At 37.0% G+C, this 11,942-nt stretch overlaps 3 protein-coding genes across 6 annotated transcripts; 1 reads left to right on the top strand and 2 right to left on the bottom strand.

The window, feature by feature from the left end:
• Window positions 1–736: 736 nt before the first annotated feature.
• On the top strand, window positions 737–4,677 carry LOC113760602 (probable inactive serine/threonine-protein kinase bub1). Of its 3 annotated transcripts, none has more exons than XM_027303248.1 (6): window positions 737–915; window positions 1,062–1,233; window positions 1,831–1,988; window positions 2,435–2,519; window positions 2,608–3,859; window positions 4,592–4,677. In XM_027303248.1, exons 1-5 carry the CDS (start codon window positions 818–820, stop codon window positions 3,850–3,852), a joined length of 1,758 nt encoding a protein of 585 aa, XP_027159049.1. In that variant the 5' UTR covers window positions 737–817; the 3' UTR covers window positions 3,853–3,859; window positions 4,592–4,677. The 3 variants fall into 3 exon arrangements, with proteins under 3 accessions (XP_027159049.1, XP_027159050.1, XP_027159048.1); XM_027303249.1 differs by having other exon boundaries at window positions 1,089–1,233; window positions 4,583–4,669; XM_027303247.1 differs by having other exon boundaries at window positions 4,583–4,669.
• On the bottom strand, window positions 4,228–5,264 carry LOC113760604 (non-classical arabinogalactan protein 30). Its single transcript, XM_027303250.1, has one exon. It carries the CDS (start codon window positions 4,804–4,806, stop codon window positions 4,273–4,275), a length of 534 nt encoding a protein of 177 aa, XP_027159051.1. The 5' UTR covers window positions 4,807–5,264; the 3' UTR covers window positions 4,228–4,272.
• Window positions 5,265–5,695: 431 nt separating this feature from the next.
• On the bottom strand, window positions 5,696–10,633 carry LOC113763591 (inactive receptor-like serine/threonine-protein kinase At2g40270). 2 transcript variants are annotated; one of them, XM_027307439.1, is made up of 9 exons: window positions 10,229–10,633; window positions 9,945–10,083; window positions 9,145–9,216; window positions 8,857–9,000; window positions 8,626–8,766; window positions 7,986–8,470; window positions 7,552–7,742; window positions 7,336–7,468; window positions 5,696–6,482 (listed from the first exon to the last, which is right to left on the bottom strand). In XM_027307439.1, the coding sequence occupies exons 1-9, from the start codon at window positions 10,332–10,334 to the stop codon at window positions 5,917–5,919; spliced, it is 1,977 nt and encodes a 658-aa protein (XP_027163240.1). In that variant the 5' UTR covers window positions 10,335–10,633; the 3' UTR covers window positions 5,696–5,916. The 2 variants fall into 2 exon arrangements, with proteins under 2 accessions (XP_027163240.1, XP_027163241.1); XM_027307440.1 differs by having other exon boundaries at window positions 7,986–8,452; window positions 10,229–10,632.
• Between the last annotated feature and the right edge of the window lie 1,309 nt (window positions 10,634–11,942).

The raw sequence follows: 11,942 nt of genomic DNA, 5'->3' as shown, positions 1-11,942 counted from the left end.
CAATTGCGAATCATTTGTACTTTCTTTCAAATTCTCTTTTGTCATTTGGTTTATCAACTTGCACAAACTTTTCTTGTTAAAATTTAAAGAGGTTCTGCAATCCATTCATTGTACTGATGAGATTTAAATTTACTAATTTCATATAGAACAAGATTATCAACTTTTAGATTACTTCAAGAATTTAAATCACTAAATGATGTGTAAAATATAATTGGATTAGAATCAAGGGTACCGTGATTAAAAGGAACTGTATCAATTTTCTAAACTCTAAGTAGGTTTTATATTTGCAATAGTACCTGTAAATTTTGAAGGTAAATACCAATTATGCATAAAAAGGAGAAATGGAAAAAAAACAAAACAAAACAAAAGAGAGTCCTTGGCTAAACTAGTACTACAAGTTGTACAGGCACGCTAGTTTAATCTTCACATATTCTTCATTGGAAATCAAAAGAATATTTCAAAAAAAAAAAAACAAGACTTAATTGGCGTCCGCATAATAATAATTAATAAACAAGAACACCGAAATCACGCTTAAAAAAAAAAAGCTATTACTTTAAATTATAAAAACAATTTCAGGTAAATCTAAAATTCTCAGAAATTGAACAAACCACCCTTGAGTTCTTTTAAATTACACTCAAAAGCACAAAGATCATTTTTCATTTCAAGCTAACCCTCATACACCCCGGATAAAGCCGGATATTCCCCAAACCTCTGAAGCTCCGAAGTCCAAGTGCCGCCTCAATCAAATTTAAACACTTCCTCCCCTGTGAAGCCCCAACCAAGAAAATTAGAAAAGGTAATTTGAAAGAAGAAAAAAATGTCTAACAGCAATAATGAATACAACGACCTCTTCAGTTCATTGATTTCAGAGATAAAGAATTACACTGGCAGAGACCCTCTTCTCCCTTGGCTCCGGTAAGCACAAAAGTGATAATCACATATGCTTACACATATCTGGGTCTTTGTCTCTATCTTCTTTTTTTTTTTCCCTTTTTTCAGAGAAGAAGGGGGGGGGGGGGGGGTTGTAGGTCTGTTCAGTATTTCAATCTGCTATGTTACAGTACGGGTTTTTTTCCCCCCTTCAACAGAGGAATACGTAAAATGAAGGAGTTGGTACCACCTCAGCTTCTGAAAGAGAAACTGCCCCGATTTCTGCAGAAATGCGCCCAGACTTTTCAGTCCGACCGCCGTTACACTAATGATTTGCGGTACCTTCGTGTTTGGTTGCAATTGGTAACTTTCTCAGAATCATTACTATTGAGTTTCTATTTTCTAATTTTCCTTTTATGATTCTTATTCTGGGCTGCCCTTCCTCCTTTTTGATTCTTCTTGTGGCTGTTGATTTATGTCTATATATATATATATATGAATGCTTAGACTATTATGTTTGATTAGTTCTGCTCTTTGATTCGTTTAATCAGGGTAACTTGAAGTATTACGATGTCCACTTCAACATAGTAGTAGTGTTTAAGTCAAGGAACAAAAGATGATTTACCGCTGGACTATGTTCAAATTTCAAGTAGTGTATTGAAGGTTCAAGATACCTATCCAAATGTTATGAGAAGGGATTCCATTTTGCATCAAAGAAGTACATTATTTTCGACACCTCTTGAAATTTTGGCAATGTTTGAGCTGTCATTGGTGGAATTGTAAATGGGAAAAACTGCTTCACCTCGAGAAGCTATCTATAAAAGAATTGGCTTCGATATATTGTGTCTATCAGATTTTTATTCAAATTTAAAGAGATTCCTTTACTGATATAGTTATGTTGATTATCTGATTAACGTTAGTGTATAGCTAAATTGGGCATTTTTCACGTGTTTTATGTAGATGGACTTCGTTGACAATCCAAAAAGTGTTTTGAGAACAATGGAGGAAAATCGCATTGGGATGAAAAAGTCACTGTTTTACCAGGCTTATGCACTCTACTTTGAGAAGATGAAAAAGTTTGAGGCAGCTGAGAAGATGTATCATTTAGGAGTGCAGAAGTAAGCTCTTTAGATCTTTCATTGGACTTGCACTGATAGTGAGGTCATGATTCTGTTGCATCATCAGTTGAGCTGCATTCCTTTGGTGATTCAGTAGGATTTTATATTTTGATGCTTTTCATGAGATGTATGCTAAATTTTCCTTTTTCGCTTCATACAAAATAAGGCATCTAGACGTTTCAAAGTAGATTCCAACAGTGAGAGCTAAAATGTAGCTTCATGCCCTTCTGGCAGTCAATCATGTCCCTTGCCAGTATTTTGTATGGATTAAGTTCACATTCAAGTAACTGGCATCAGGGTATACTGATGAATTCTTATCTCCTGAATTTGTGGATAAAACTTCACATTGTTGTGATTCTGCTGAAGTATTATCTTTTCTAACAAAATAAGGACATTGTGCAGGCTGAAAAATTGTGTTTTAGATCTAATAACTTCTGATTCAACAGCCTTGCAGAACCTGTTGATGAGTTGCAGAGATCATATGAGCAATTTCTTCATCGCATGGAAAGACACAAGAATAAGAAAAATCGGGTCTTCAATCTATAATTTTTCCTTGTTTCAGTCTGTTGCATTTTTATAGTTGTCTGCCTTAGCCTAATGCTGTGAAGTTATCCTGCAGTGCCAGGGAAGGATAACTTCTAATGTGCCACTTTCTTCTGGAATTTGTCTGAAGGACTACGACAGAGGAAGAAAGGAGAGTGAGTGCTTGAAACCAATTGGAACCTGGCTTGTTGATGATGTGAAGATGCTGTCACAAAGCTCTCAACATGAGATGCAGGCAAAGGATGCTGATCATGCCCTAGCAGCTTCAGATCTCAGTGATGCACAAGTTTCCAGTGATTCAACTCTTAAGAGGGGAGTCATGGGTGATATTATTAGCAGAAGTTATCCCGAAAGAACTAAAGCGAAGTCCAGCGATAATCTAAAACACTATACAGATGATACAGTTGTGGTTAAATTTGTAGATACTGCCATTGTTGAGCAGTCTGATGCAGAAGATGCACGACATCATGGTCTGGTGGAACCCACAATAAACACAAAGGAGGCAATGAATGCTATCAATAATATGTTTCAAGAGCCTCTAGAACCATCCCAAATTGGCAGGAGATCATGTAGAAACCAGTCCAAAACAGATACGAGCTTGAACAGTAAACTTGAGATCTTCGTTGATGGAATTATAGAAACATCAGATGTACAATCGTGTCAAAATTTAAGAGGGGATTCCTCTCTACAAATTGATAGTTCAAGAACTCATCCACCTTTGCAGGAGCAATTGCAGATATTCATAGATGACGAGGAAAATGAAAATGTGACAGAGATGGTCACTGGAATGGATATAGTGGACCACAATAAAGACCGGAATTTAACTAGAGGCGCTAAAGTTTCCAAGGAGCATCTCAACGGTTTTGTGTTTCCGCTTCCATTGGACATTTCCTTGGATAGTAGTTGCAAGATTCTAGATGCTGCAAAGCCACACGAAGTACCACTTGGAGAGGAAACTGTCTACAGATTTGTAGGATCCACCATCTCAGATGAGCCAGCGGTGGAAAATGTTTGTCATCATGGACTGGTGGAACCTACCATTAATTTGAAGGAAGCTATGGATGATATAAACAACATGTTTGGGAAGCCAATAGAATTTGTAAGGAAAAGAAGACCAAAGAAGAAGGATGAGACAAATTTTAGCAGGAGCAATTCTAGTGGGTTTTTGATACTTCCTGATGGTGATTTAGACAATGAACTAGGGAAAACCATCTCGAAGTCATCAACCAATAATGAAAATGATTTGTTTGAGCAAACTGTTTGCACTAGGGAGGCAATTGCTGAAATCAACAAGATGTTTGGGATGCCACTTGATTTCTGAGTTCCTGGTAGGTGCTATTTTTGCTGCCTGCCAGCATTTTGATGAATTATTTGTTTTTAAATTGTATCAATTAATCACAGACAGGATGCCATTCATAATATGCTCTGCTATAATATCAAATGAATGATGAACTCTTTTGGCAATTTTTTATGTTCAAAGACTTTTCATTTGTTGATGGCATAAAACATTATACAGGGGAGAATCGATTACTGAAAAACAAAGAAAGATACTGAACTTTTTCAGTAATATTGCAAGCTCAGATAAACATGTGAGCTATCACCACATTGGTCTTGACATATTCAGTATATTCAATGTAAATTGGAAAAAAGAAGTAGCTTATGCATTTAACATCAGTTAATAACTCTTGCAGAAAATGGAAGAAAGGTTCAGGCTTATTTTTAGGGATGAGCAATTGAATAATTAGGATGGGTTTTTAGGAATGCAGTGAGCTGGACGGAAAGCCAGGGGCCCTGCAGCATAAACCACAGCCTCATACCGACTTCCAATTAATCTTTTGTCTTCATAACGTAGAGGGGCACCATTGAGTCCATAATTAACATTGGTGAGAGAATTGCAGTTTTCTTGGGGGGACGAGACCAGCTTCACACTACAGGAGTGCAAGGGATGGTCTAACAAGGAGTGGCCCATCTTGAAGCCTTTAAGCTCTGCATAGAAGTAACCATTTGCATCTGTTTGGAATGCCTTGTAGAAGCTTACTCTTTTTTTGTAGTCTTTGCAGATAACGCCGATTGTAGAGTTGGAAATGGGTTTGGCTCCTGATAGAGACCATGTTCCATAGTGCTCACAGCTCTGGCAGTAGACAACACCTTCAATCCCAACATCAACATGTTTCTCCACAGGCTTTGCTGGGACCTGTTCATTGGCACTTGCCAACGCAAAGGCCAACGAGAGCAAAAGCATTGAGGTGAAAACATTGAGTTGGGTGCTAGCCATCTTCTTGGAGAACTGTCAATTCCAAGAAACTAAGAATGTTCTTCTTGTGGTTGTGGAAGATATGGATTTGGTCTGCTATATATAGGTGCTGGTCGGGCTTGTCTTTTGTGCATTGAGCTTTTGCGACTAACGTGGGAACTACTAATGTCACGTACCTTATGGTAGCTTGACAGAGGCTTCTTGATTAATGCAAAGTGCAAACGTGATGCCCATATTTGGATTCGGAACACCATTTGAAAGTCCTATTATCCCCTCATTGTCAATCTTAATTGTTATTGGCTTGCATAATTTATCAATCAGAATTGGTCTAATAACAGCTGTTCATCTGATTTCCTGGCATGACCCTCAAAGAAGAATATGAGCGATGAATTGGGACTGACGTGCTCCCAAATCATCTCGATGTTCTTATTCTTGTCGTCCTGTTGACCGAAGGCAAACTTGGAATGACAATGAATTCGTTTGGCCAATAAGTTTTGTTAGATTTCTGATTGCACTTCAATAGAAGTGTTCATAATCTAATCAGATTTTAGTAGCATCACAAACAATCCGATTTTTCTGAGTTATTTAATGTGGAAGGCGAAACCACTTATTTTGTGTTTGTGTTTTTGTGCGGGTGCATTGTCTTTCTTTCTCTTCTTTGGGTGGTGGGAAAGGGAAGACTGACGGATGGAATAGTTAAATTTTTCTTCAAGTCTCGTTTAATCTTTTGATAAACCCCACAACCAAAGGATCAAATGTCAGTATGGTTCAACTTATCGATGGTTAGTAAAAAGACTGAATGATCTCTCTTCCTTTTACCTTTCTGATTTACCACCCTATTAAAAAAAAAACCCACAGCAGCGGACAAGATACGAATGACAAATACAAGTCAAAAGATAGACAGCAGACATGATTGAACACTGGCCTTCCATTTTCTATAGTAACCACTCAATAGTTTCGCATTTGCTCCTTCCTCTTCTACGAAAAATGTTGACAAAAAAACAAAAAAATGGCCTCTTGCATTTCACTTATATACAACTACCATATCCCTACATTAGTTACAAGCAGCATCTACCTGCAGCAAGGTCTTGATCGGAGACAATGGTTCATAGAAGAATATGATTTCAAGAACTAATTAGCCTCCGTAGAAAGAATCTCAAGTTCTGCCCACCAAAGCGGTGACAATTTTGGAATTGCTGCATCAGGCCCAATCCCTGTTACCTCACGTAATATTGCTGCTACTTCTCTCATTTCTGGTCTTCGTCTGGGGTCAGGATTAACACATGATTTCATAATTGTGCAAATTCTTTCAAGCTGCTCTTCTTGAAAAGAACTTAAAGTGGGATCTACCATATTCCTGAGGGGTTGTTCTCCTCCCAGATAGTCAGATGCCCAATCTCCATGAGTGCTTCTGTCCACTGAATAAGGAAGCCGCCCTGTTACAATCTCAAAGAGTAAAACACCAAAGCTGTAGATGTTGCTCTCTGGATTTGACTCCATCTCAGCTGCAGCCACTTCATTCCAAAAGCCAAAATCTGATATTTTGGCTGCATAATCTTCAGTCACATATACTGCCGACGAATTTAGGTTCTTGTGGTATACTGGTGGCGTCAATTGGTGCATGTGCTGAAGGCAGTATGCCATGCCCATCACAATTCTCATTCTCATTGTCCAATCCAGGTGTTCAGCTTCTTTTACTGCATATGGCACAAAACATAAGACACTGAAGCATTATAATGGCTTTTAGCAGACAGCAAAGCCAGGGGAAATTTTGGTGCCAGAAAATATGAAGCAGATGACAAAAAGAAAAGTCTCCAATTCACGATATGTATCAGAGGCAACAGGAACCCAAGAGCAAAGCTACTTTAAGAAAATATCTTTCCTCACTATTAAAACATAATTCTCCAGTTTGCGGGCTATCTTTGTCAAACTGTAGCATGCTCAATCCCTCATAGTTTGAAGCAGAAAAGTCCACGGCAAGATTTCTGTGTCTACATAGATGGCATTATAATACTGTTGTATTTACCAAAAAATATGTATGTACATTCAATAGAAAATTTTGCAACATTGAAGTGGAATACAAGGAACAATCATACAACTAATAAGTCAGAAATGCAAACTAGGTTTTTCTGTTAAATTACAAATAGGAAGACGGTGACATTAAGACAACAGATACAGCAGAAACTTCGTCCTTATTAGGTGTCAATATCATGATAAAACATTATGTATGAAGTAATTAACAAATCTTGTCCTTAGGGTGAAGTCATTGGAATATTCTCTAGCCTCTTTTGAAATAGATCTGATATATTCATGAATTTATTCTCTTCTATGTAAAAAGAAAAAAGGGTGACTGTGTACTCAAACTAGCTTAAAGAAAAGGTATGAATCTGAATTTTAGTACATAGTTATAGGTAAACAATCTGTGATGCATAACAACCCTACAGTTAAATCAAAAGAGACATCTTTTCAATTGTCACCAAGAAGCTACTAAATAATACATTTGTCCTACTTTTGTCATATAAATGGGCATTAAGTCCAAGAGACACTCACTGTGTAGATGCTCAAAGAGTGTGCCATTAGGAGCGTACTCAAATACCATCATCCTCGTGAAAGGCTCTTCTTCCTCACAGTATCCAAGGAGATTGACAAAATTTTTGTGATTCACTTTTGATAATGTCTCAATCTGGATAAAAGGTAGGAAGATTAAGGAACTAGCAAAAACATTTCAATGTCAGATATAGGTTAGACAATTAATTCAGATGATACCTTCTTCCTGAACTGCACTTCCATATTTTTTGACCAATCCTTGGCAGATATCACCGAAATGGATATTACAGCAATTTCAACCCCACTGGACAAGGTACCCTTGTATAAAGTACCAGCTGATGACGATCCTATCACATTGCTGAAATCTTCACAAGCAGTTTCAAGCTCTGATCTCTTGAGCTTTGGCACACCTACGATATGATGTAAGACAGTGATTTCTCAGTTCAACTTTGAAAACTTGTCATTGCTTCATAAGTTGATAATTCAGAATGCCCTAAGCAATAAAAACGAGGTTGGCTTCTATACAAAAATAAGTTTAGTTCCCATTGATCCGAGTCTTTTGCAGTCGAAATTCTACATAACTCCAATTCTACAGTCAAAAATTTTTTTAACAATAACCACTTTCAACATCCTGTCAGTGAAGAAAACTATACCAGTTACGAATGCTTTCTGCAGCTGTCCACTCAATCCTGTTGCCCAAGGCTTGACAACTGCAACCTTACTGCTTCGACAGATAAATATGCCAGTGACCAAAAGCAAAAGCAGCAGAGAACCTCCTATAGTTGAAGACAATATCAAGACATGATGGTGACTTGATCGGGATTTTTTGACTGGGGCAATGGGGCTCTTTGCTAAGGTAGGAACTGAAGGCTGAGAAGCAGAAGCCACAGGGGAAGGGGAAAGGCCTGCAGAGGAAAATGTTGGTGCAGGAGATGGGGAAGAAGATGATGGTGATGGTGATGGTGATGGTGATGGTGATGGTGATGGAGAGGGCGATCCTGGTATCCCTGACGGTAAATCTTTGGGGGGTGGCGGGAAAAATACTCGTACATTTTCAGCCCTGTCAGGAAATGTATTAAGCAATTTCCGCTGGGTTACATCTTTAAACTCAGGAATGTTCCTACAAAAACAAAAGTAGCTTTACTACAGTCAGAAACTACCTGAAAATCAGGATAGGGAAAAAAAATGCTTTCCATAGCAGAACTAACTAAGAGATGTTACAGATCTACAACTTACTAGTAATAAACAAAATTAGAAACATAAAAAGTCAGTTCAAAATTTGCATGAACATACTGGAACAACACTTCTCCTTTCCAAGATGACGTCTTCCTAGCATTATTTAGCTGGTTTTCATCAACTTGAACTTCAGACAGCGTTCTAAGCTCATAAATTTCAGGAGATAAGCAGCCGACAAGTTCGTTGTTGTCCAGCAAACTGCATTTTTTTTTGGGGGGAGGGGGGGATTATGTTACAGAAATGAGCAGGGAGACAATGAACAAATGGGAATACTAATAACTAACTTACAGGATTGCTAGAGACAGATTGTTGCCAAGATCAGATGGAAGTGGTCCACTGAAATTATTATATCCCAAATCCAAAACTTCCAGTTCTTTCAGCTTTGCAATATCTCCAGGTATGATACCGAAAAAGGAGTTATTGCGTAAAATTCTGCAAAAGTGAAGTCCTTTAGTTCTCTAAAAAGTAAAAGAAACAAAGACCTTGGAAAAAAAATATACGGCGAAGTAATTTATTTGGTTTGGTGATTGTGAATGAAAATAAAATATTATCCAGACAAGTTCTTTGTGTCCTTACATAGACTTTATGTGAATTAGGTTCCCGAGATCAGGAGCTATAGTACCTTCAAGACAAAGATCTTTCAAGTTCCTGAAAATTGTAAACAGAACTTGAGAAAATATCAAAATAATTAACAAATCAAAACTTGAAGTCTAATAACTACAGAATGATATTTTGAAGTTGCCTTATTTTGTCCTTCAACTCAAATTTCACAGGCATTTTACCAAGAGCACAAAAGACCAGTGAAATACATGGAACAAATTACTATTACATCCAAAAACTCAAAGTAGCGCTATCAGCTATTCTTCTCCAAGCAACAGGAGAGTCAATTCTCAAGGATGTCCATTGGCAATACAAATTAAGACCCCGTATCCACAAAGCTTATATAAGTTCAGGCTAAAAAAGGAGTTCTAGAGAAAACACTATAGAACACCTCACTTCCTCCAGAACTTAAAAATTGATAGGTTTCTCACAAGATTTTGGCCATTCTCTGAATCGAGAATAATTTGACAAAACAGCAAATGAATTTACTTCCAGTAACGCACATAACTCTTCCAATAACTCTGCCCAGGCGACACCATCCTTGACCTTTCTTGTTATATACAGTCTTCCAATCAACAAATAGTACAGAACCAATTAGAATCCTATAGAAGTAAGGGCAAACTAATTCTTTTTTTTTTAAGGAAAAAGCTAATTGTTTTCAGGATAACTGGGAAAGAACGTATCAAAATCAGAAAAAGCGAAATTCATCTCAAATAACAAGAAACAAAAATATACCAAAGTCAGGGATAGATGTTCATGGCGGCTGGATTACTTACAGTGACACAACATTTCCATCAGAGCATTCAATTCCATGCCAAGAACATGGATTCACCACTCCGACATCATCATTCCAATTAGTCAAAGCCCCAAAAGGATCACTAACCACTCTTTCTCTAAATCTCAGCAAAGCCAAACCTGCAGCACATAAATACCACAAAAGGGGAAAAAGCTTGCTCTCAATAAAAATATCCCGAGAAGAAAGGGCAAAACTTTGAAGAAAAACCCAACAAAGTATTTCTACTGAAAGCTTGAATAAGAAGAGAAAAAGCTCCAATTGTACCTTCATCATTGAGAGACCAACAAAAGCTAAAATTTTGACACAGCAAAAACATTACCAGCATCAGCACGAGAGCATGATGCTTACGCCACTTCCAAAACTCAACCATTTTTCATCAATACTATGGCAGAACCCACAAATTTTTTTTTCACCAAAAAAAGAGATCAATCACAGACCAAGTTGAACCAGAAAAGAAGTTGAAGTCCCAATCGGTGCACTCGTAAACCCAGTTGACCATGCCCACAACTCGAACAAGAAGAATATGATGAGAGAGAAGAATAAGTAAAAAATTAATAAAAGATTGGGGATTCAAAAGTGTACATTTCGCGTTGATGCCAACTGAATTAGACCAGTAAACGGGGCAATACAAAGTAGAACTGGTATATTCGAAAAAGACGCGTATACAGCAGACAAAAACCGAGAAGCTGAACCCTTGTGACATTCAATAAAACAAGTGGAAAAATATGAGAAGTTCTCCAAAGCAGTACAAAAAAGGAACGAATAGAAGAGAGAATACGAGTCTTTAAGCCAAAAAAAATTTATTATTATTATTTTTTTGAGTGTTGAACGGGGAGTTTTTCCATGGGAAGGCCCAATTTTAAAAACTCAATCTAAGGATTTAAATTGAAGCCATGATTTTAATCTAGTCATATCTCATCACACCATTTAAGGATTTAAATTCTATCAATAACTCTTGTTATATATCCAACAGAAAATTTAAACTTATACTCCCTCCGTCCTACTTTGATAGTCCTGTTTCTTTTTTCACACAGTTTAAGAAAAAGTAATTAACTTTGTTGGAAAAGCAAATTTAGATTGCTATTTTCCTAAAATACCCTCACATTAAATATGGTACACCTTTTTGGGAACTTGAATTGATGGTAAAAAAAAGAATCAACTCTCATTAAATGGGGTAGGTTTATAGTAACAACTACTTACATTGAATAAGGGTATTTTAGGAAAATTAAAATACAACTACATTCTTCAATTGGAAAGTGGACTACAATTTGGGACGGATGAAAAAGGAATATAGGACTATCAAAGTGGGACGGAAGGAGTAAGAATTCCCCCATATTGTTAGTTGTACAAAGTTGAAATAATTACGTTAATATTATATCAACAAATGCTTTGAATATTTGTTATCATGGTTCAAACTTAAGCCCACATTAGTTTGGCTTTTGCAAATCCAAACCTATTTTTGAACTACGCTAGTCAAAAGTCAGAGTAATGCTTAGAATGCCAGATCACATAAAATTGCCTTTAATCAAAAGTTGCATGTTCTCAACTTGTGTTAAACGCGCTCTCTGCGCGTGTGTGTGTGTGTTTTTTTTTTAATTTAAGAAAAGTTCTATAGCATTACAAAGGCAAAAGAGAGAGCTTGGAAGTCAAGGAGACCACCTCCACGCCACATAAAGTTAATGTCCGAAATGGGCCAACTTGTGTTAAAGGTTAACTTGCAGCACTCCAATACTAATATCGAAGAATTTACCTGTCGAAAGCTTGAATGGGTTCGATTTGATAATTCTCGAACTCGACTCATTAATTTTAAAAAATGAGTCGAGTTCGAGTTAGAAATATATTAGATTAATTACTGAGACAAACCTGCTTGAATTGTTTGTTATTCGAGCAGTTCGTTTGAATTCAATAAAAAAGGGTATATATATCATTTTATAAAGTTTTTGTGTGATTGAGTTGTGACATTTGTATGAATATTACC

The sequence above is a fragment of the Coffea eugenioides genome, chromosome 2 (genome assembly GCF_003713205.1).
Source record: "Coffea eugenioides isolate CCC68of chromosome 2, Ceug_1.0, whole genome shotgun sequence".
In the NCBI taxonomy this organism is placed as follows: domain Eukaryota; kingdom Viridiplantae; phylum Streptophyta; class Magnoliopsida; order Gentianales; family Rubiaceae; genus Coffea; species Coffea eugenioides.
The sequence above is the reverse complement of the archived record's forward strand: the minus strand, read 5'-3'. Positions and strand labels throughout refer to the sequence as shown.